At 34.3% G+C, this 26,861-nt stretch overlaps 1 protein-coding gene and 1 long non-coding RNA gene across 2 annotated transcripts; one reads left to right on the forward strand and one right to left on the reverse strand.

Annotated features, from left to right (window-relative positions):
- Positions 1-2,080: 2,080 nt before the first annotated feature.
- Positions 2,081-6,642, forward strand: LOC139522306 (uncharacterized). Its single transcript, XR_011664378.1, has 3 exons — positions 2,081-2,161; positions 3,168-3,218; positions 5,969-6,642. It is a non-coding gene; the product is annotated as an uncharacterized lncRNA (long non-coding RNA).
- Positions 6,643-16,564: 9,922 nt separating this feature from the next.
- LOC139523115 (uncharacterized) lies at positions 16,565-24,822 on the reverse strand. The gene is made up of 3 exons (XM_071316896.1): positions 24,432-24,822; positions 21,104-21,461; positions 16,565-17,910 (listed from the first exon to the last, which is right to left on the reverse strand). The coding sequence occupies exons 1-3, from the start codon at positions 24,718-24,720 to the stop codon at positions 16,776-16,778; spliced, it is 1,782 nt and encodes a 593-aa protein (XP_071172997.1). The 5' UTR covers positions 24,721-24,822; the 3' UTR covers positions 16,565-16,775.
- Between the last annotated feature and the right edge of the window lie 2,039 nt (positions 24,823-26,861).

Genomic DNA, 26,861 nt, shown 5'->3' on the forward strand with positions numbered 1-26,861 from the left:
GGGGGGGGGGGGGGGGTTATGCGGTCTGAGGTTCGAGGGCTTGTATCCTAGATGTTAGATAATGAACCGCCTTTTCACTGTCCTACGTAATTGGTACTGATACTGTTTCCTGTCATTGTTATTTCTTTGTCCGAGACTCACCTACCAGTACTTTCTCATCGTAGATAGTGGGCTACACGGCTGACCATCCTGACCTTAAAAGCAGCCGTTATGAAGGCAGTTAACAACACTAAAACAGTCAACAAACACAAAGATCATACCAAAACCCAAATGACGGCCGTCCTTGCCATTTTTTCATCGTTACACAACAAAATGATTAATCGCTAACCAAACTCCTTCAGCCACTGAGCAGACCAAGCGAGGGATTAACAGCTTGTCAAGGTTGTTTAACACCACCAGTTAGTTTCTTTAGCTTGCTAAGATCATTCGTTTATCTATTCATTTTTTATTAAAGTCATATACAACAGTAGATATAACAGAACCTCCATATTTCAATATAACTGTCATATTCCTTCCCTTCTTTGGGACAGGTATTTCCTTGCGTAGAAAATGGGGATTTAAACCTCATTTATGGCTAGGAGAAAAAAGTCAAATCACAAAAATACTTAACTCCGAGGAAAATTCAAAAAGAAAAGTTCCTAATCAAATGGCACAAACACATCAAACGAATGGATAACAACTGTCATGTGAGGGTTAATATATAAACAATGAGACAGCACATCAACGAATGTATATCAAACAAAACAAAAAGAATCTAGAGGGCAACAGTCAGTCGTCAAAAATATCAGCGAGTCTATAAGATATCTTGATCTGTATTAGTTCCAACGCAATGAATTAAAGAAATAAAACATCAAAAGATCTGAAATGTACACACCTATGCATGTTTGAAAACAGTTACACTCATAAATTAATTCAAAACGGCGGATTTTACTAGAGGAAATAAGACATTTTGTAACGGATTGTTATTATTTTTGACATAATTCGTTTGGGCCATGGTATTGTTTGTCATATAACTTATGATTTGTTTTAACCCATTAGTGCCTTTTTTCAAAGGATTATTACCAACAATTGTTGTAAAATTGTGAATAGAAATGTTGAATATATAAAAGAGACAACAACCCGACCAAAGAACAGACACCAGCCGAAGGCCACTAATCGAATTTTCAACGCAGCAAGACAATCCCACACCGACAGGTGCCCCCTCAATAAAATTACTTACTAGTTCAGTAATAAATGGACATCACACTGAACTCTAAAACATATAAATGAACTAAAATTTAAAAAAAAACAGACAAGACTAACAAAGGCAAGAGGCTCCTGGCTTAGGACAGGCGCAAAAATGCGGCGGGGTTAAACATGTTTCGTGAGATCTCAACCCTCGCCCTATTCCTCTATCCAATGAAGAATAAAGAAACACATAACAATACGCACAGTAAATCTCTGTTTAAAAGAAGTCCGCGTTCGATGTCAGAAAAGGTAACAAAAGAAACTAAGCAAAATGGCAATGATACATAAATTACCATTTTGTTTTCGTTATTTTGAAAGATTTTTCTTAATGCTCGTGGTATTTGTTTTATTCTATTTCGTTTATAATTTAAGCTTTGTTGCAATTAAGAAATAAAGATATTAACACGTAATAAACAACGGAAGCATTACGATCAGTTATACATGTAAGTCTCAAGTCGTTAGTATTGGTCATTATGTTTCCTTAATACTTCACCCCCCCTATTTAAACTCCACGACATAGCCTATTGTGATAAAAGTCAATCAACCATATATGGCTTGCCAATTAGGGTGACGGGAACTACTTGCGTAAGAGACATAACCAAGAAGGATTAGAAGAACATCTATTTTGTATTGCCAGCTTTTCGATGATAAAAAATGTTGCATACTATAGTGATTCGAAAAAAATGTGAAAAAAATAATAACATTACTTAACTTGAAGTCACATTGTACAAAACACGATATCGTGATATAGACCAATTTAATGATTGTGATGTAAATTTACACTTGATAGAAATTCGATAGTTCAGGCTGAAACAATTGTATAAATACAATTAATCGTAAACTAAAAGTGCTAAGTGCTGGAGGTTAGTGGATAAGCTGTAAACACAGATTAAATCATTCTTTTACAGAGAAGAATACTATTCCTTATAATCAAGTAAGTACTCGTTTGTTTAATTTTGTATTTATATCTTCTAATTTAAAATGATTATTTACTTAGGAAAATCATTTAAAATATTCAAAATCCTTTTTATATAAAATGATAGAAACGTTAAAATTATTCAAAAAGTATTCACCATTATCATTTTTAACATTTAGACAAACTGTCGTCTTGTCACTATGTTGGAGAACAGATTTGCATGGGCGAATTGAAAAGGAATGAGTCTCATTTGGAAATCAGTGCGTTAATATGTTTGAAGCAAATGAAGTCCTTTTATCCTCTTTTTGAAAATTCCTTTTTGATCTCATTTCATTGATAAAACATAAAAAAATATTAGCTATTTATTATTTACTCATTATCAATAAAAGACCCCAAAACATTGTGGATCAAATAAATATACGTAATCGGTCTTCCAACTGGTACCATCCCTAGTTTCACTTCTCAGTTGACATTCGTTTCAATCAATTATAATAATTTATCAGCCTTGTTTTTGGCTATTTTTACAAAATTGAACGGAACAAGCTGATAATAAGACATTATTATATCCGCTTTAGTTAATATTTGAAACAAAATTGATTGATTGTTGGTTGCTTAACGTCCAGTGGCAAATATGTCATGCATATTCAGGACAAGAACAAATTTACAATAAATACAATAGGTAGGTCTTGTCACAATAGAGGCCATCTGGGATGTTGGTCGGGGAAATTTGGACTGCCACTGGAAAATGAGGGTTTATAGGATAGGGACAGAAATTTTGCCTTACAACAGGCCACCTACGGACCCCTCAAAGAGTTGTTGCAAGGATTTTTAACCTGCGAAGAGCGTGGCACTCTCTCTACACGAGACATCGGATTTATTTGAAACAAAAGAAACAAATCATTCTTTTATAGAAAAATAAAGGATATGGGTATTCACTATTGTCACAAAATAAGTACATGCAAACCAACAAACAAGGGCTTGGTTGCTTTCATTGTTACAATTAATAATTCCTTTGTAATTGCAGACACACCATCATGAAGATCTGTTATATGTGTTATTGTCTTTGCGTACTGTTGTAAGTATTTAAATCTATATTACATAATTTATACACAAACATATGTATATATATACTAAGTATATATATATATGTTCCGGACCGTATGATTACTTGGACCAGACGCGTATGGTCCTGACACTCATATGGTCCGACCATGGAAGTAATATTTAAATATTACTTCCATGGTCCGACCGTACTCGTATGGTCGGACCACATGAGTATATACTCTTTTGGTTATTAACGGATTAGACCAAATGAGTATTTGGACCACATAGGTATTTTTTAGCAGTAGAAACGTTTCAATAATACAATTAACTTTATCTCTAAAAAAGCAATGATGGTTACATGAAAATGTATAAATTTTATAATTCAAATGCTACATTAACATTAGAATTGATTCCATAGTCAGTTATCAAAAACTTATCATCACTTATTATATTATTGCATGTATGCCATGGGTGACATCTATTTCCACACGGTACCATAGCTTTTCTGTATTTGCAGGTCTTGCTTGTGCACGATCCCTTTCCAAGTCTACATATTGCCATTCACTCTAAATACCATACGGTGCATGTTGTGGCCAAATGTATAAAACTTGTTTACGATAGTTTTGACTTGTGATTTAAATCAAATACGGTGTATAAGTTTATAAAGCTGCTTAAAATTTAGTTCATCTTTTTATTATTATGATATAATGAAATTACCTTTTATAGCGTCTTTTTATTACGTGACAACTATAGAAGAATCATACCTTATGAAGAGTTAAGTATACGCGTATGGTCCAAATACTCATATGGTCCGGAACATACACGCACGCCATCTACTTAAAATTTAACGACCATTTTTACGAACGAATCACCAATGCAGAGGGTATGGTTCCCTCAATTCGGCATTTTAATTTTATTCAAAACAAGCCATGTTTCCAATTTGTTTTAGCCTGTTTTGCACTATTCGTAATCTGTAAACTTGTTTTAAACATATATATATATATATAAGTACGTCTGAGTCAGTGACAACTCTACAACAGATGTATCCATCGGATCGCCATCAATGATGGTGATACATGGCTGTGTACATAATGTATATACAACTCGTCTAAACATCAACCCAACAATGTTAGATCTGTAAATTTGCTTTCGCAAATTTTTGGTTCTTCCCTCGCCGGGATTCGAACCCATGCTACTGTGATATCGTGACACCAAATCGCCTGCACTGCAGCCGTCCCGCTAGACCACACGACCACCTAGGCTCTCAATAAAAGAGCTTTCGCTGGCCGTGTGTTACCTTTCCTCGTCAGTTATAATCTAGCAGCGTACTACAGAACATGATATAGAAGGCATGAAGATGTTATTGTTACAGATCAGCTAAATTATCTATAGTAAAGGATCCTACAAATTAATGTAATATACAGTCACAGAAAATAATTATATTTATAAGTACGTCTGAGTCAGTGACAACTCTACGACAGATGTATCCATCGGATCGCCATCAATGATGGTGATACATGGCTGTGTACATAATGTATATACAACTCGTCTAAACATCAACCCAACAATGTTAGATCTGTAAATTTGCTTTCGCAAATTTTTGGTTCTTCCCTCGCCGGGATTCGAACCCATGCTACTGTGATATCGTGACACCAAATCGCCTGCACTGCAGCCGTCCCGCTAGACCACACGACAACCTGGGCTCTCAATAAAACAGCTGTCGCTGGCCGTGTGTTACCTTTCCTCGTCAGTTTTAATCTAGCGGCGTACTACAGTACATGATATAGAAGGCATGAAGATGTTATATATATATATATATATATATATAACTCGTCTAAACATCAACCCAACAATGTTAGATCTGTAAATTTGCTTTCGCAAATTTTTGGTTCTTCCCTCGCCGGGATTCGAACCCATGCTACTGTGATATCGTGACACCAAATCGCCTGCACTGCAGCCGTCCCGCTAGACCACACGACCACCTGGGCTCTCATTGCATATATATCATTGCATGACGTATCATTCTTTTTTTTTTAATTCAATTTGCTGATTTGAACTAGAGTAAAATTTAATATTTTTTCGCATTGAAAAAAATTGTTACACATTTTAATACCATGTACTATTATTTTGCTGATTTAACGTATATCAACATTTCATTAAAAGTCCATGTCATTTTCTCTTGAACTTCTGGATGGGACGGTTCGGTTCTTCGTCGATGAAATATAAGTGATTGCCGTCCTTACACTATGTTTTTTTAAATAAAGATATTTAGTTAAAAGTAAGTACACATAGGACATATGCAAATACACCATCTAGGGTGACTGGACTTTAATGACTCGGCATGAGTTTATTTGTTTTATTGTAAAGGTTGTTTAGAAATTTTGAAACAATAAACGGAAGAATAGCGTGGCAGAACAAGCAGTCTTTCGTTGTTTAATATTTTATAATCAAATGCTCTGTAATAAAGTCTGTATTTTCTGGAAATATCTTAGCTTGATTTGCCACAATACCTACAATGCAGCACTTAATACTAGGACTATAAATGACGTTGTCTTTAGTATACGCGCGTAATCTCTTTTATTGATTAACTTTGCTATTTTAATGTCATTGCACTTTGACAATTGTGTGCTTCAAGAATATTAAAACAGATCATACACCTTACAACTGTTTGAACTCAAACGGTTTCTCGAAGACTTAAGTATAGTTGTTACATAGATAGAAAAAGTTTATTTCAAACTATGTATACCGCATGTAAAATCTATTTGTACTTGTATATTGTAGCTTTTGCTACAGTGATGCCATTATGATGGACGACGGACAGCTGGCGTTTCTGCGACGATCAACGTTTGAAGATGGCGAAATTGACAAAGTTACAATTCCTGTAAAGAGATGGGGACGCTCCTACGGCTATCTATATAAACTCCTTAGGAAGAATGGCTTCCAAGTTAAAAACAAGTTTTCTCTTTAAGTTAGTTGAAGGATAAGCGCCTTCATTTGCTTAAATCAGATTATTATAAGATCACAAAATTACGATATAGATAATGTCTAGTTCTTGTGCTGTTTATTTCATCTCTCCATTTTTCACAACCATACCGTACTCGTTTAATAAATAGAGGATGATTAATTTTGTTTAAATTGAAGACATTTTATTAATGCAAACATTATGGCTTCCTAAACGCCTACACGAAATAGGCCACATGTCATGGTACAGTTGTGTCATAAATTGGTTGAAGCCTCTAGATCTCAATCAAAATACAGTTCACTGTATCAGTGTAAAATATGTGTTTAATTATTGTCATTGAAAATATAGATGTAGGTTTCCGAGGTGCGATCGTCTGCACAAAAGGAGATGCTCTTTTCGCTAATGTGCGATGGTCAATATGACGCGTGAGGACTAATTTAGAATCTACTAAGTTGCAATTATTATGAGAAATAAATATTGTTAGTTTTTAGCATATACCTTTCCATTCATTATTTTCCATATAACTTTGATGGCATTGCGGTATCGTTATGAATATGTATGGTTAAAAGAATTATCATCCTGCAATAAGTCTATTTAATTGTAGTAGACTATCTTATTTCATCTTGAAGTACCTTGGTAATATAACAGTTTCATCTCTACCTTCAATGTACATCTTTTCGAATGGTGTTTCAAACCAGGGTTAAACCCCCATTATCTACTTAAGAAAATACCTGTACCAAGTCAGGAATATGACAGTTATTGTCCATTCGAGCTTTTGAATATGCCATTTGATTGGAGACTTTCCGTTTGAACTTGCCTCTGAAGTTAGTATTTTTGCGGTTTTGTTTTTTACAGAAGGTTTTTTCCTTTTCGACCAATCACTGTCCATTAATAATATTGACCAGAATTTTATCATTCATCTTTCACCAATCAATTGAAAGTTTTTGTATTACAAATAAAAGAGTTATGCTTCCGATGACCACAATGAAACGGATTTAAAAGGATATATATTTTCTCTAGTTCAGTAATAATAACTACGGTAATGAATTTTATCACTTGCTCTCATTAACAGCAGATGAACAGATTGAAAGCTTTTGTTTCGTGTCATTCTGACTAATCAAGTAGTATTTACATACAAAAAAAACTACCACGATTTATAGTGATCTAAAATAGTACTGGTCTAGATTGAAAATTAACTTTGCATGCAGCGGCTATAGTTGTTAATTTTTGAACTTTTGTATGACTTCAATGACTATTATATAGATATAGGAAGATGTGGTGTGAGTACCAATGAGACAACTCTCCATCCAAATAAACAATTTATAAAAGTAAACCATTATAGGTCGAATGTACGGCCTTCATTACTATTAAAGCTAACTGGTGAAATCATCTATTATTTATTTAAAAATCAGTATTTAATACAAAATAATGACTTTTTATTCGAAATGTGAAGATGGAAAACATTGAAAATATGGTTAATGTAATTCATCGCTATTCAGCGTTATCACAAAATATTTGCACTTCAGCGTAGCTACCGTATCGAAAGGATAACGTCACAACTCCGTTAACGAATTCAACGTGACAAAAAAACACACTACAGCGTTAACCATTGTCAGTATGCATTACAAATAAAGACAACAGTAGGAAGCCAATGTTCAAAAGTCACAAATCGATTAAGAGAAAATAAATCCGGGTTACAAACTAAAACCGAGGGAAACACATCAACTATAAGAAGAACACAAGCGACAAACAGAAACACTTACGATTCAGAGTACTGCATATATGTAACTTCACATTGATACGTGAAGATCTGCAATGATGAATGAAACAAACATAACAACAACAGCAAACAAAAAACAATAGATTCCATTCAATCAAAGTTATTTTTATTTCGAACCCTTCTTATACCACAAAACTTTAAACAAAGACAGGTATTAACAAAATAAACTTAGAATTTAGGATCATCAGCCGGGAATTGAAGTACGGAGACACAAAAACATTCATTTCTGATCATGTATGTCAACTTTGCAAGGAGAAATTTGAAGATGTTATCCATATCCTAGTTTAAATAATGTTATCCAAACAATATATTTGTATGGCTAATAGGTGATGAGGTACCAGAGGATCCAGAAGATCTAAAATAAAATCTAGTATTTTTAACAATAAGTTTAAACAAATTAACTCGTCTTAAAATAATTAGCATTGCTTGTGGCCATTTCCTATTAATTAGGTACGTAATTATCAAATTCAGATTCCATCGGGAAAGCCTGAAGCTTTTCAATACAATTTCCCTATGTTTAGCATTAAAACAAAAGATGGATATATAGCATGAGCATTTTTTGTCTAATAGATAGATGATAATTGCTATCATTTCTAACAATGGCTTCCTATCGGCATATGCCAATAAACTCATAATTAGCCAGGATTGAAATTGTGAACGCCAGACATTTGTTTCGTCTTTAAAAGACTCGTCTGTGGCGCTCGAACCAAAGACGTTATAAGATAAAAATGAATAGCTTATGATATGGTATAGATTTTTCTCTAAATCGATGGTTGCATTATTAGCTAATTATAATAGGTAACACATTGGCTTTTGATCGTTATGGTTTTTATCGATAGTTGTGTAACTGTGATACTGTTCCATTCTCAAATCAAAAACACCTTTGTCCTAATTATCTTGTTTAAAATACAAATTTATTGATTAATTTTATTTTTATCATTTAAGATAATGTACTTCGAAAAAACTTTGCATCTGCTATTGTTCTTTAAATTTTTATTCATTTTTCAAAAAGTAAGAATATATTATTTCTTAGATGAATTATAAACTGTAAATGTTTCGATGGTGTTTTTCACCCTGTCGAAGCACTCGGTCTCGTTCATATGATTTCTATATGAAACAAAATACATTTATACATTTAACATTCGTACATTCATATATTAAGATACAATACTTTTTGTATATTTTACAATATGTATATCTAGTTTGTACACATTCAATCATTTACACATACAAATGGCGATAAATGGTAATAATTGATAAACTTTTGATTAAATACTAATATTCTTAAAACCAAAGAAATTAAGAAAAAAATATTCGACTTGTTTAGAATTCTGAAGAAAATGATTATAACAATGTTCTTGAATAATTTCACATTTACGACAATTTTTTATTTTGAGTGGTAAACTATTCCTTACCTTGGTTGCAGAATAATGAAAAGATTTTTTATAGAAATTGTATTTTGTCTTTGATCGAATAGATCATTATTAGAGACAGATCGTAAGTTGTGGTGTTGTACATCATTACTATTTAGCATTGCTAAGTAATTAGTTGTTAGTCCATTTACAATTCTATAAATTAGAATTGATTGTTGGTATGTTATTCTTTTTGTAAAAGATAGCCATTTTAAAGATGAAAACATAAAAGTTAGACGAAACAGAAATATCGCATTCAAGTATAATTCTTGCTTCTCTTTTTTTTTTGGACTTTTATAATTCTATCTGAATCTTTTTGTAATAAATTTCCCCAAACTCCCTCGGGCTTTTATTGCAGTGAATTATTTCTATCTTCTCAATGGGTTTGAATATCGATGATTTCTGTTGCTTCTTGTAAACACAATTTTACAAAAGACTAAGCAACACAAATCCCACTAAATACTGGGAGTGATCTCAGTTGCTCCGGAAGGGTATGAAGATCCTGCTCCACGTGTGGCACCCTATCATGTTACTTATATGTTAAACTACCTCCCTCTTGACAATAGTGTAATATCACAACGTAAAACGAAATGTAAAATCGAGTTGAAAAAGGTTTAACAATACAGATTGACACAAAACGAAATGAAAACAACAAAAGACCAGAATAATCGCAGTTGTTGAAAGCTATGTCAAAGTCCATTAAACCAAATAATCAAATCCTCAGAATCTACATAAAATAAAAATATAAAGTAGATCGAACACATTTGTTTAATAGACAGAGGATAACTTAAAGGTAATCGAGTAGTATTGTAAATTGTGTCCTCTATGTAAACCGTTTCATCGATTTACAACACAACGCGTGCCTGCTTTCTAATAGACTTAGAGTTTCTGCACAGTTAAATTTCTTCAAGACACGAAAAACTCTTTAATATTTAAAATAAAGATTGACCAACAGACTTACAAACAAACACACTTAACGGCCATTAGATATCCTCAAGGGTTTTTGATTTAATATGCAGTGTATAATAGACTTTATCCTTAGGGGATAAAAATGTCACCCTGATACATTGTTACTTTTTGCATTCAGATGACTGTTTGTGTCTAATATTGGTTTACGGAAAAATGATACTAAGATATGTAAGTAAATTTTTGGAAACAAAGTATAAAAAAAACACAAAAACCTCTTAAATTTCTCATTGCAATGCATACAAAAAACATGATTCGCCTGTTTTGAAAAAAGAATTAGCAAATGTGGCTTGATAACACTATCCAGTAAGACGATAATGACTACGGCCAATGTGTGAAAAATTACAGTTCATGGTACGACCTTCAGAAGTAAAACCAATACCATATAAACAATTCAAGCCCAGGAAGACAACTAATTCTTAATTAGGAACTGCCAACAGTTCAATTGCAGGCATTTTGGTGACACATTGTTCATAAAGCAATTATAATTTTGGGATGTATAGAATATTGCTATCTTACGAAAATAATTACATTTCTCTTAATAAGCTGTCGCCTCTGAAAAGTTAACTATTATTATTATCGGTACCAATATGACTTCTACAGAAGTGTAATATTGACATAAACAGGTTTACACGATTTACTGCGTAGTAATATTGACATAAGGCAGCAACCATTTCATTTTGTGGGGGGGGGCGGGGGTATTGCTATGGAATTTTTTAGAAAAAAAAGTTTGTTTCCCTTTTTGGAGTTTTGATTCTGAGAAAAAAAATGTTTGTTTCCCCCTCAGCTGCCACTATGTGTAATGCTAAAATTGAAAGAAAAAAAATGTTTTCGACTTGTCGCGAAAAAAAATAGCTTGTTTTTTTTTATAAAAAAGTTTGTCCGGAAAAAAAATCCATAGCCCCATATTGACATAAACAGGTTTAAACCATTTCCCGTGTATACCTTCGATACTAATACATTTAAATCCCAAACTTTATATAGTACCTTTAAACCCCACCCATAAAAACCGCCAAAACTTTCCTCGTGCCTCCTGCACCTAAGATCAAACTTATAAATAGTACATACTGTTACAAAACCAGTATCCGAACTAGTTATACTAGTTCCCATCTATAAATAATACTACAAATAGCAAACGGGAAAAACCCTATTTCAAACGAAATAAAATACATTTTGTCTGATGGTCAATATTATTTAGAAAGGAAACAACACAATTTTATTAAATCGGAAGGGATTTTCTATTCTTCCTTTCAGGCACTCCTAAGCCCGAATATTTGAAGTCAAGGATGATTAAGAATCGAAACAATTGAAGAGCTATATATTCCTAAGGATATTAAAAAAGATTGATTGATTGTTGGTTGCTTTACGCCGCATTTATTAAAAAAAGAAGCCAAATTCATCTAAGGTTTACTTTTTCTGAGGAAGTTGAAATTCAAAGTTCGTTAACGGACAAATTTTGACTGGTTTACTATAAATTATTATAACTCATTGTCAATGGACTTGCTACTGAGCTTATAATACGTTCGGTGACTTATAGTCCACCAGCAGAGTTATCGACCCTGTGCTGTAAAAAAATGAAACAACACGTTATAAATTTCATGCTTTCAAAGCCCTGTTCTGGATTTATCTTAATCAGCTCCTAAAAATCCTTGGCAATACCACAAATACTCTTTCTTTTAAAATTAGTGATTTTTTTTTAAAAATAATTCGGAATAATAGTTATGTTATATGTATTAAGAAATTGAGAATGGAAATGGGGAATGTGTCAAAGAGACAACAACCTGACCATAAAGAAGACAACAGCAGAAGGTCACCAACAGGTCTTCAATGCAGCGAGAAATTCCCGCACCCGGAAGCGTCCTTCAGCTGTCCCCTAAACAAATATATATACAGGTCAGTGATAATGAAAGCCAAACTCCAAATTGTACACAAGAAAATAAAATTAAAAATAATATAAGACTAACAAAAGCCAGAGGCTCCTGACTTGGGACAGGCGCAAAAAATGCGGCGGGGTTAAACATGTTTATGAGATCTCAACCCTCCCCTATACCTCTAGCCAATGCAGAAAAGTAAACACATAACAATACGCACATTAAAATTCAGTTCAAGCGAAGTTCGAGTCTGATGTCAGAAGATGTAACCAAAGAAAATAAACAAAATGACAATAATACATAAATAACATCAGACTACTAGCAGTTAACTGACATGCCAGCTCCAGACTTCAATTAAACTGCTTGAAAGATTGTGTCGTCATCATATGAATATCAGGCACAATCCTTCCCGTGAGGGGTTTAGTATCATACCATCATAACATATATGAGAAGAACATAACTCGTGTCATGCCATTGCCAACAACTGTTTTTTAGATAAATGTGTTTAGTTCCGATGCAAAGACCCTATAAGTGAATCAATATTAACGCCAAAATATGCAATTTTTAATTACCTGACAACAGTATCGTAACTATATGCCTTCTTAATAAGTCTTTTTAAAGGTTTTGTTAGCTTCTGAGGTGAATACTGACATTTTTGTGCTTTATAAAGAATATCTTTATAAAATATCAGATGTGAAATACCTGAACGTATAAGAAGTCTGCATGTTGAGCTATATTTACGAATGATGTCCTTATACCGATGATAAAATTTAGTAAACGTTTTGACTAGTTTGTGATATCGAAAACCCTGGTGTAATAACTTTTCAGTAATACAGAAATTCCTTTCGTTAAGATCTAAAGCATTGTTACATACACGAGCGAATCGTACAAGTTGAGATATATAAACATCATGACATTTAAGGAGTGAGTTTCCCTTCAATGTTGGAACAAGTGCGTATTTTGAATGCCTAAAATTTCCTAACATAGGGTAAACCCGCGGGCATAGGACTACTATTCGTGTCTATTATTGAAATACCAAGAAACAAGTACTTCCGGTCGCAGGTGCAGTTGAAGTAAATAAATCGGGAAAAAAATCTAAAAGTTCCAGATTTCTTTTGTAAAAATGACTTTCTGTAGACTGCTGTACCTGTTCTAGTTTCACTCCAACCTAAGAACTATTAGGGTTAATGTTTTCATTTTAGTCATCTCTACATGCAGACGGGCAGTTGGGTTCATCTATCAGCATCTCTCAGTCTTCCAGGTCAAGAAATAGGAAGAAAAAATCGTCTAATTTGGTTGCTCGTTTTTGAATATATGTTTTACTGATGACAACGGATATTTTCCAACTGTCTTGACTACAATCCTGTTCTGTGAACAATCGTATTAGGCTTACTACCAGGTGTGTACGAACATAAGCAATACGACGGGTACCACATATAGAGAAGGATTAGCTTACCATTCGGAGCATCTGACATCATTCCAATTTATTTTTTTGGATTGTTTGTGTTACTCAGTCTTTAGTTTTCTATGTTGTCTTTTGGTGTACTGTTGTTAGTCGGGTTTTTTTAAGACATTGGTGTTATTATTTCATTTTCAACTTATAGGTTTGAATGTCTCTTTGGTTAATTGTTATGCCTGTCAATATCAATACTTTGTTCATATGTCTTTTGTTGTGATTTTGTAATGTGTGTGCTTAGTTTAAATTTAAAGGTGTCAAACCTTTTCCTTCTATTTTGTCAGTTTGGTTTTATGTTGTGACACCATTGGTCCAGTTAGGGAAATGTTGGTTGCTCACTTATATTTTCAACCACGCGATATCATTTATTTTCTCAAGTAAGGAACACGAAATTAAAGGGTTGTCGTTTGTTGCTGTCTGCCTGTTTTACTATTATTGTCTTTTTACGCTGGATTTTGTTTTGAAAAGTTACTACTCATTATCGGGTTTATTGATTGTTGAATATATATCTATATATATATCTGAAGCTCAGGTGGTCGTGTGGTCTAGCGCACCGGTTACAGTGCAGGCGATTTGGTGTCACAATATCTCAGTAGCATGGGTTCGAATCCCGGCGAGGGAAAAACCAAAAATTTGCAATAGCAAATTTACAGATCTAAAATTGTTGGGTTGATGTTTTGACGAGTTGTATATATATATATGTACACAGCCATGTATCACCATCATTGATGGCGATCCGATGGATACATCTGTTGTAGAGTTGTCACTGACTCAGACGTACTTATAAATATAATTATTTTCTGTGACTGTATATTACATTAATTTGTAGGATCCTTTACTATAGATAATTTAGCTGATCTGTAACAATAATATCTTCATGCCTTATATATCATGTACTGTAGTACGCCGCTAGATTAAAACTGACGAGGAAAGGTAACACACGGCCAGCGAAAGCTCTTTTTTGAGAGCCCAGGTGGTCGTGTGGTCTAGCGGGACGGCTGCAGTGCAGGCGATTTGGTGTCACAATATCACAGTAGCATGGGTTCGAATCCCGGCGAGGGAAGAACCAAAAAATTTGCAAAAGCAAATTTACAGATTTAACATTGTTGAGTTGATGTTTAGACGAGTTGTATATATATATATGTATATATATAAGTCTGAAAATTACACCAAACAGTGTTAGAGTTAGATTTTATACTGACAAATTTTTGTCCGTCCCTCAGCAGGATTCGAACTCACACCTTTGATACACTACAGCACTAATGTTTAGCCTCATGTCCAGCGCTCTAGACCACTCGACCACATCCGCTATATTAAAATATAACTTCAATAGTCGTAGTGTTACCTTGTCACGGAAGGTGAATTTAGAGATATATATAATAAAGCAGAAGTGGTACCATTGGTAATGAGTCAACATTATGACTTGGATGTAAACAGTGAGATCTGTTATTATTAACTGTGGAATAGAAAATGCATATATCATATGTAAAAGAAATTAGAGAATGTATTGCTAGCAAGGCCGTAACTAGGCATATTATTTTTAGTGAGGCAAAACAATTAAGCCGAGCGAAGCGAGGCGAAATTTTGTTTTGGAGGGTATGAAATGAATGGTGCAAAATCCTGCATTTTAGGCATTTCCAAAGAGTTGGACAATGCTTTAAATTTTGACACTTTTTATATAAATTTTTCATATTTAAAGACTTTTATTAACACTTTTATTTAAATTTATATGTAAGATAATCATCCAAATATCAATTTGAGTCTGTCGCTAGAACATAGAACAAACGTATCGTTTCAGTAGAGTTTGCCAATTTTTCTGTGGCCGGTTTCGCCAATTCGTTTCAGAATATTTGGTCTGTTGACATCCGTTTCGCGATGAACATGGAGCATGGCAAGACTGCACAATTTCTCGCCACTCACGCATGCTCTTTTCGAATTTTCAGTCGTTTCAGGGCAGTCTGGGTTTCAAGCGGTAGCACACTAACTTCAACACTATGATTGATGTATCTTCTTCCGAATCCTTCTCCATCAGCAATTCGGAAGCAGCATCGGTAATAACAGTTTTGTTTGCAAAAGGGAATTAAGGACCGTCATACAGTTGCAGTTACAAAATATTAAACTCGCTTTTATATCAAACTCGGGATAGAATTATATGATTCTATCTAGAGTAAGTATGAAAAGGGTAAAGGGGAATTGGAATGGAGTTTGAGCCGTTTACATGTAGGTCCGTAATTACAAATTATTTTCAGAAATAGTCGGTGGTATTTTAGTTCCAGAATCTATAAATTTACAGGTTAGGGGTTGGGATGTTCGATTCCGAAACCCCGAATATAAAGACACGAAAGTCCGTAGTCAAGAATAAGTAAAGACAAAATTCCGTTTTAAAGGTGCGGCCGTTCCTTAATATTGTCAAATTAGAATATGTGATGTTCTTTCAATTTTTAAGGTTTAATAAACATTGATAAAACTAATCCATGCATGTTTCATATTATTTATGTATTTCATTTATCTGTTAAGAGAAAGATTAAAGTTGGTGAAACGGAGAAGTGAATACGCAGACAGGACTGCCCCCTAAAGTTGCGATGCCCAGTACTTGATTTGTCAGTCTACCTATCGTTTTTGGATTAGTTCTATTGAAGTTATATTCATTACTCAGACTCTGTTCACGCTTTTCCTTCTTCTGCAAGAGCCTGTTTTTAACCAGAGATCCATGATGATTAGCGTTACTAGGTTAATGTAATGCTGAGTTATATCCAGGAAGAATAATTTAAAAGAAATGAATTGATGACAAGAAATTAAGGTTGAGACAGAACAACAAATGACTGTCATATTTATATTTATATAATTAAAAAAAATCAGTGTCGAAATTTTAGTGAGGCACTTGCCTCAAGGGTAGCTAAGGCCTTGGCTAGCTACGGATTCTTGAAATTGAGAGTAAAGAAATGAAGCCTATATTGTTTGAAATATACATAACTAAATCAACTTATTATGTTTACTGGTGTAAGTACGATAAAACTGCTTTAACGTTTGTTTCCATTTTAGTATAGTGAGATATAGAAAATAATCACCAATTAACAATAACTATTTGACTATATCCTTTATACAGTGTATAAGTATGCAGAGAATTAGTTCATGTACATCTTAACTAACAAACCAATCAATAGCGGAAGTGGAATTGTAGTGTCCTTGACTCTGGTGTTCACCAACAGTCCATCTTGTTTCGTCTAATTTACCAGCTGTCGTAGCGATTATAAAATTCCAATAGGGTTTAGATCCAAATGCTACATTATATAACCCATCTCCTGTCAACCCAATCGACCGAATATGCTGTGCACCAAGATTATTTCCATCCGGACTTAAATCTGCATTATCAGCGTTAAAGACAGCAATATAATCATTGTTTTGTTGATTACGTGTAGTAGATTTGATAATGTATCTGAGCATCTTTCCAGCTTTAACTCCCTGTATCAACGACGCCTTAGATCCATGTGTAGTTACACCTGTTTCTGAGTTGGAATACGCGTGTACCCAAGGCCTGGAGTCAATGAACCACTTTGTTGCCTGTCTATCATTGGAACTGCCACGATTGGTGTGAGAACCTACATTGTAGCGGATGGTTTCTACATTTCCGGTCGTCGCAACATTTTGCCAATACCAGTATGCGTTGTCCTGAAATTTCTGTGAATGTGTTATCGATACATGGCCTAGAACTTGCGCAGTTACATGACCGTTTCTTACCACTAACTGGTCAGCTTCAATTCCGCACGTATAATCTGGGAAAACTAGCCTCACCCGTTTGCCAACTAAAATAGCTGAGCGTAAGAAGTCAAGGGAACCATCGATGGCTTGTCCGTCTTTGTCATGTTCGTATGCTAAGGTCCAACATGTATCAGCAAACCATTTCATCGATACTTTGTCATTAGAATGTCCTCGGTCAGTATGTTCACCAACAGACCATCTTGACATATCACGTGTTCCATCGGTTGACCATAGATTAAACCACCAATACGAATTCTGCTGGAATTCTATATGATTTCCGACAATTGACTGACTAACATGCCACAAATGGCTTCCAGCTACTTTTGTTTCAGCTTTATCGTATGCTATATTTGAAAATTCAAGAGCTCCTGCTTGTTTACCATTTACATTGGTAACGTGAATTTCTGCTCCGTTAGCAACAGCTCTTGTTAGATGTTGTATATTGCCACAGCTTACTGATCCACTATCTGAGTTGCAGATAAAGGGAATTTGAAGATTTGAGTCTGAGCTTAATTGTCTGAAAATAGAGAGAACATTAGTCTGGCAATAATTATTTAGTACAATATAGTGAGATGTCAAATAAAAACAACCAAACAAACAGACAAATCTGATAAGAACTAATTGTATGGCATGGGCTTTGCTCGTTGTTGAAAGCCGTACGGTGATATATAGTTGTACATTTCTATGTCATTTTGTTTTTTGTGAAGAGGTGTATCATTGGCAATACTACAACATCTTCTTTTGATATAATTAGCATGGAAAACTTCAGTTGTTCATTTTATGAAGTTCAATTTGAAACATGTCTTAAATGATTGATGAACACGTCATTATCTATTTTTTTTTTATCTATTTTTAACATGAAAGCCGCATCAGAATAGCATTTCATTAACGTTATCTTTTTTTTCTGCATGAGAAGTGCATTTCGACGATTGATGTCTCTTCAGTGATGATCGAGGCCGGAAAAATTGAAAATCATAACATGTTTTAACAGTATTGCTCACGCTGTTAACAAATACTCTACTGACACAGCTGTCTCAGTGAATGTCCATAACCTAATACGTACTTATGTTGAAGAGCTGTTCAATCCCAAAAATATATCAAATATAGTAAAATCCGGACAAAAGAATTAGAGCTTTGTATGACTTGATGCTATTTATACAGAAGCCGTAAGGTATTCATCACATTCGCACGAAACTTTATTCATTACCCCTTTCAAAACTTCATTCTCTGTTCAATTTATGTTTGGAAACCAATGTTACAAACCCATATTTAAACCAATACAAACTTACAGCTATAATTTCGAATATTGCAAGCCACAGACTTTTCAAGCCAGTCCGCATTGGAAAAGATGAAAAAGAGAAAAGATCTTTCCTCAATATTTCCGTCGCCAACAAAGGTCTCGATGGCGTCAACTTAGGCAGTATCCTTCATTATAAATTAGTTCATTCGAAAATACCTCATTATTTCAAAGAACAGTCTGTACCAATCATTTCTTATACCTATACCAAACCTATTGCAACTAAAATGTTCAATTACAAACACGTTTTGCAGGATCTCAGTATTGACGACTTCAAGTCTAAACCTCCTGATTGCACTTGTTCTATTTCCTAATTGACATATAATCCGGCTGGCCACGTGATTACCGGTGACCTCAACATTGTTAATAACACTTCCCTACGAAATGTGTTATCAAAAGGTCCCAAATATCGTGAGCCGAAATCCATCAATTGGAAATACAACTTTAATATTTTGATGGATTCAGTCAAGGATTATGCCAGGCAATGGGCTAAGCGTGAGAAGGAAGACGTAGACACTCCTTCCGTATGAATTAAGGCAGTGAGGTCGTTGATACAAATCAGAATTAGGAAACTGAATGGGTCTATCAATGCCCATGCTACGTCAATCTTTAAAGACCCTAATGTTGAAAAACACTTATCCTACCTTCATGACAAATATGTTGTTGTCCCCGCAGATAAAGCCCCAAATAACATCGCTTTTTTGTGTGTTAAACTCATTACATTAACTGCTTGATAAACGAATTAGGTATTGACAATTCACTTCGAAACCCAACATATACCCTCACGACACTTACCAAAGAGGAAATCCTGGATAATTATAGTTCTGTTCTATGTTCCTTTGGAATTTCAACCAAAGATAATGAAATGGATCTTCAATCACTGTATTGGATAACTAAACTGCATAATTGTCCTTACAAACAATGGTATATTGCTGGGTCTTCCAAGTGCTCCACGAAATCTCTTTCTAAATTATTAACATCTATTTTATCAGCTATCAAAGACGGGCTTCAAAGTTATTGTGAAACTGCCTATTCTAGAGGTGGCGTGAATCAGATGTGGATACTTAAAAATTCCAAAGATCTTTTAGAATACATACAATCTAACTCTCTTTCATCTTGTAACAGTATTAAAACATTTGACATTTCTACTCTTTACACAAGTATTCCACATTCCAAACTAAAAGACAAATTGAAAGAGTTGGTATTACTTAGCTTCATAAAAAAGAATGGTCAACGAAGATACAAGTATCCTGTCTTATGAAGGGATAAATCCTACTTTGTAAAGGATCACTCTGAGTCAAACAAAAAATTCTCTGAAACTGACATTATCAAGATGCTTGATTTCTTGATTGACAACATATTTGTTACGTTCGGAGGACGTGTTTTTCAACAGACTGTTGGCATTTCAATGGGAACGAATTGTGCCCTCTTCTTGCCGACTTGTTTCTTTATCATTATGAGGTTGACTTCATACAGGAACTTCTTAGGAAAAAAGATAAGAAGTTAGCAATATCCTTTAACTCTACTTTCCGCTATATAGATGATGTTCTTTCACTAAATAATTCAAAATTTGGTGACTTTGTCGAATGCATCTATCCCATGTAACTAGAGATAAAGGATACACCAGATACAGTTAAGTCGGCCTAATATTTTGACTTACATCTAGAAATTGACAATGAGGGTCGATTGAAAAAAAAAATTACGACAAAAGAGAAGATTTCAGCTTTCCAATTGTGAACTTTCCATTTCTAAGTAGCAACATTCCAGCAGCACCTGCATACGGTGTATATATCTCCCAATTGCTACGATATTCCCGTGCTTGCATTTCCTATCACGATTTTCTTGATAGAGGGTTGTTGCTCACACGCAAGCTATTAAATCAAGAGTTCCAAATGGTGAAGTTGAAATCATCTCTTCGTAAATTTTACGTACGCCATCACGAGTTGGTTGACCGTTATGGAATAACCGTTTCACAAATGATATCGGATATGTTCATTACGTCGTAACTACAGTCTCCTTCCCTTTCATAAATGTGACCTACCGAATTAGACTATTTACCGGATTTGTAATCTCATAACCAACACGACGGGTGCCACATGTGGAGCAGAATCTGCTTACCCTTCCGGGGCACATGATATCACTCCTAGTTTTTGATGGGGTTTGTGTTATTCATTTATTAGTTTTCTATGTTGTGTTATGTGTACTATTGTTTTTCTGTTTGTCATTTTCATTTTTAGCCATGGCGTTGTCAGTTTATTGTCGATTTATGAATTTGGCTGTCCCTCTGGTATCTCTCGTCCCTCTTTTGTATGAATGTGTCCTTTTCAATACAAAAGAACCATAATATAAACCTGCTTTTCTCACACTCGCCCCTGTAAATTGGTGTATGACAGTTATTTACTACTCTATATACCTTGTAAACCATTTGACACTGTATTTAGCTTTGGTTTCTGGTGTTGACGGTTGGGTATGAGATCCAACATACCATCGAGACATGTGTACATTTCCGGTGGAACATACGTTGAGAAACCACCAATATGCGTCAGTTTGATGTTTATCCCAACCATTCTTGCTTATATGAAACAGTGACTGTACACACACTTCATCATTTAGGATGGACGTAGACTGGGTATCCGCATAATAATTTCCAAAACTGATCCGAACTTTTGCACCACTCAAAATATCCTGCCGAAGTGTTTCTTTACTACCGGTTACTACATCGCCTTGTTGGTTATTCTCTAATTGTTTTACCCATTCGCTGCCACAGGTTACTATTCAAGTAAAGGTTATATCGAGAACAAATTAAATTGGTAAGTTTTCTCCTAAATGAAACTTAAGGGAGGTTTTCGTGATACTGGCATCTGGACTAATTGATATTTAGTGTAATAGTCCAAAATTCTTTATAGTAGCCACGTCACATAGTATATTTAGTTGATTAATTAATGCAATGACATGTATTTACTGCATATTAGGGATAAGAACTGATTTTACCATCTTTAAAATTGATGTAAATAGTTATCAAAGGTACCAGAATTATAATTTAATACGCCAGACGCGCGTTTCGTCTACATAAGACTCATCAGTGACGCTCATATCAAAATATTTATAAAGCCTAACAAGTACAAAGTTGAAGAGCATTGAGGATCCAAAATTCCAAAAAGTTGTGCCAAATACGGCTATGTTAAAAGTGAATGGCATGGGAGGATTTTCTAAACATTATTATTGCCACTTGAAAATTAAGGTCTGTTCCAAAACAGGTATTTCATTCCTCCCGGGAGAACCAAATTAAAAAAAAATGTTATAATATAAAAGTGTGTGGCATTTTTATTTTTTTTATTTTGTATATATAATTATCTATAAAGTATGTGGTAACGGTATTGTAAATACTAATTGTATGGACAGCAAATGAGAAAAAACCTGAACAAAAAATCTAACATAAATGTAATTAGACATTTGCCGAAACTGTCATACACCTACGATTAGGATTACAATTACACTTACAGGTCGCATTTAAATCTTGGGTCGTCTCGAAGTGTAAATATAAACCATCGTTCTATAGTTGAACCACGGGGTTATTTAAAAAATATATGTAGTAATGTGTACACATTATATTAATGATTATACAATATACACGCTGTAAATATACGGATTATGATAGAATGGACAAACATCATTTAAAACATGAGACATGAAAAAAAATGCAATTTTTGTTGGATAGGAACAATTAGAAATAAATTTCAGCAAGACTTAGTGTTAAGAAAAGGCTACCAACTAATGGTCATGTTGACAACATTTAATGTTTATGCTCAGACATACATTTTCCTTTTTTGAAGAAAAGAGAGAATGAGGGGATGCAGCCATGAGGGTGTTTAAGAACTATTTATTCTTCACAGCATTATTCCGTCCTGAATATGCATCCTAACTTGCCGCTGGACGTTAATCAGCCATCCATCATCAACATCATCATCATGGCATTATACTTGCCATTCGGTATAGATTTTTTTTCCAGAATTGGGCACGTTTATTGTATTTAAAAATATATATATTTATATAACACCTTTTACAATGAACATCTTTGTGTCGAATATATAATCTAGACCATTCGTCTGTTTAAATGTAAAATAAGTGTCCTCAAATAATAATTTTACTATATACTTTTTTAACTAAACACGACCAATAGCGGGTCTTGACCTAGGCCTAAGTCGCTGAGAGTCAAGATTGAGGTCAGATATATACTTATTAATAAGCACAACTATTCATTCCCTTTCTTGGAAGGTAAGAGGGAGTGTTATAAGGTTTCATACTACCAGAAAACATTATCATGATGAAGCTGCAGACCAAAAATGAAATATAAAATTTAAAACAAATCTATATTAGCCAAGAAAACATTGACGAAAATTGTCCTTGTGTAATGAGTCTTGTAAAATTTCAATATATCGGCAAAGAAGAACTGACTTTGTGGCAGATGTAACAGTTACTTACACGCTGCAACTCATAATTAATAAGCTGCATAACAAATATAAAATCATTCACTTCATTATAAGACAAGAAAACCGTGGGGAAATTTTTATACACAAGGTATACTGGACAGATGGACAGACGGACAAACAAGGTCGAGCGGTTACAAGACCTGCTTTTGCCTTCAGCAATGCAGGTAAAATGACTATCAGGTTCTGAGTTGGTTGTTTTTGTTAAATTTTTATAGAGATTTTGGGAATCATTTGAGTATTGACGTTTTATTTTTACGATGTCGAAAGTTCCTCCCATGAACATGGGTGGGTCTGGTCTGCTTTAAGCATAAGCAGTTACTCATGATCCGAGACCGATACAATTAAAGAAGATTTTACTATAGAGTGCACTTATGACGGTCACAAAACGTTTATCCGCAAAATATTAAAGACAAGTCCCTCTATTGTTTATGCGCTTTTACATTACTGAACATTTCAAAAGCACTGCGCGTTGGCGGGTTAAATTATAATGTGTAAATTGACTTATTGCATTTTCCCGTGATTGTCAAAAGCACCGTTTGTAGATCTAGAGTACCCGCTGAACGAAATAGTTGTTGATTTTGCTATTCTAAAATAAGGTAGAAAACATATCCGAAAATATATAGTATTGACACCTTCTACAAGACAACAGATTGTTCGAATCCCCATAACATATAGAGGAAGTGTAGAAAATTAAATAGACATTAAACAGTATAGAGTAAAGGATGAACACGCCATCGGATGATTTAAAATGTACAAAGTTATGCGACATCCCATACAACGATTCAAATCTGTTGTGACCATAATATGCCATGCATTATTCATGTTACTGTGTCGCCGAAAAGACTTTTTAACATGAAACAAAAAAAGCATCATTTGGTTTTACTACATGTTCCTCTATTGTTATTATTATTTTTTTAATTTTGAGATGACCCCTTGATTTTCGTCAACTGTGATCGTAAGTCTAAGTGTAATCCTAGGTATATACCTAGTTTCCGCAAATGTCTATTAAGTTAATAACAAATCTTGTTACTTGTTGACAGATTAAAGAAAACAGGTTTTCAATAAATACACCTGCCAAACACACAATCAACTTTCCAGCTGCTTTTGTCAAGCATGGAGTTTATCTTTTCAAATAATTCTAAATTTAGATATGTTGGAATTTAAGTTCCTACCTAAAAATAAACTATTGACGTATGGAAATGTCTTCGCAACTGAGTTTGTTTACCTTTAAAATATTCTGATTACGGTTACCTGTTTCATTAATCAATTCCGCCATGTTTGCTGTCATCTCATGCGATTCCTTCCTGCAAAACTTGTTAATTTCGTGCAATAATAATATTTTTTCTTCCAATTCTTTACGATGTGCAATAGTTTGCTTTTTAAAAAAACCCGATTTCGATTCCTCTTTCAGTTCATTTCTATCATTACTAAATTGAATTCCTGCTATGATTCTTTGTTCTATGGTGTATCCATAAAATGCAATCAGCAATACGACCATAGATAGTAACAAAATAACTAGAGAATTCTCCATGCATGCCATGGCCGTATTTGATCAACTTCAAATCAATCAATTATTCATTCCGGGCACTGACTTGAAGAAATTTGCACACACAGTTTAAATTTCATGAATGTAAGTGTGCACAATGGACTATATATGGAACGCAGAACAACATAATTTAAATCATTATAGATGACGCCGAAAATTAATATTAAATGTCATACCTACAGTCTCGGTCACACCTTAACGGATAGCTCGAACGGATGCCTAACGGATAACTTTTTTTCAATCCGTTCATGTCCGTTAGGCATCCGTTCTTATCCGTTAGACGTCCTTCCATATCCGTTGCATGTTCGTTTAGCGTACGTTTTATCCGTCGACGTCCGTTCTGTATGGTGGAAATTTTTGAGAATGTTCAAAACTTTGAACGGACGTCCAACGGATGAAATGTCCTTTGAACGTCCGTTACGCGTCCGTTTTGTACGGTACTCGTCCGTTTCGTTTCCGTTTTGTATCCGTTACGTGTCCGTTATACATCCGTTGGAGGTCTGGCATATAAATTCATCAACGGACTTCTACTGCATGTATAACGGATAAAACGGATGATGAACGGATCTGAAACGGATAAATGCCAATTGAAAATTTTGCGTCAGAAATACCAATTAGTTTTACTAAGGTTCATGAATTCTTATTATTCATAATCGATCTTAGAGTAAGGACGCGTCTTCACAATCAAGCAGCCCTTATTCAAGCCAGCCACTGCTCTTTGACGGCATTTTGAAGAACAAACCAAAACCAGTTACACAGAAATATTTTGAATATTTATGCGATTTACATGTATTATTATTGTCGCCTATAATATTGCCGTATATCTTGTTCATCCGTTTTATCCGGTACGCTTCCGTTAGGTGTCCGTTATGCGGTACTCGTCCGTTGGATGTACGTTTGACCTCCGTTCTGTCCGGTACGTTTCCGTTTCTCGTACGTTGCATATCCGGTGTGTGTCCGTTATGCATTCTTTACGCGTCCGTTTTATTTTGTAAGTACATCAACGGACTCCCAACGGATAACAATTTTGTCAACGGACAACTTTTATTTTCATCCGTTAGGCGTCCGTTCGTGCTATCTGGTAAGGTGTGACCGAGGCTTTACGGTCGTAAACGCATTTACAAAATTTTCAAAGACTAAAATACATAATGAACGCCCATAAATGCATTTACAACTACAAATGTACGTACCATGAATGCATTTACAATAATTCGTAAAAACCAATTACACCTAATTTTTAGTAGCAGTCAAATGAGTGTAACACTTTAACAACCTAAAATTTCAAAAAGTTCCCAATTTTGTTATTTATTTTTCAATTAATTTTTGAAATATATACCGCATAGTCAGCAATAAAATGCCCCGAAATGACAAATGTAAAACAATTCAAACGATAAAACTAACGGCATAATTCATGAACAAAAAAATGAACGAACAAACAAAATATGTAACACATCAACAAACGACAACCACTGAATTACAGGCTCCTGACAACATAAAACTTTAATCTAAAGGGGATAGGCCTTACTTACACCAAATCTTTCCTCTCGTTTAATCTTTTTTTTATATTTTCATCATTGAAAAGATAGGGGTCCTCACACCATATGCCGAAGTCTCGGTGAAATTCATTGAGGTTTTGGGGTTCCCTAAAAACGGTCGAAACACTTTGAGATATATTTTGCACATGTTGTCATTAAAAATATCCATGACTGCAAAAACATATAAAATATTTTAAAGTAAATCTGAAATATCATGGTAATACTAATAGCCGGAATGTTTGGTTTTTTTTTAATATTGATAATGGGTAAATTATGTCCAGCTCAGATAACACATTTTCCGAAAAAGAATTGTCGTTTCATTCCTGCCAAAAAAAATATCTTAAAAATTTATTGGTTATAAATCTTGAAAACCGCAATCTTTTATCGAATTTGAAAATCTTTAAACAAGCAGGCTTACGAGGCACAATAAATTATTTCCTCCTACAAAACAATCTCATGAGTGCAGCAATGAAAAATAACCCAGATATTAGTGGTATTAAGATAGACAACTCTGAATATTTTTATGTTCATAAGTCAAAATTGTACTCAATGATAATTGTCAATAAGATTATAAGAAAAAAAAACCCCATTAATAATCAG

The sequence above is a fragment of the Mytilus edulis genome, chromosome 5 (genome assembly GCF_963676685.1).
Source record: "Mytilus edulis chromosome 5, xbMytEdul2.2, whole genome shotgun sequence".
NCBI classification, from domain to species: domain Eukaryota; kingdom Metazoa; phylum Mollusca; class Bivalvia; order Mytilida; family Mytilidae; genus Mytilus; species Mytilus edulis.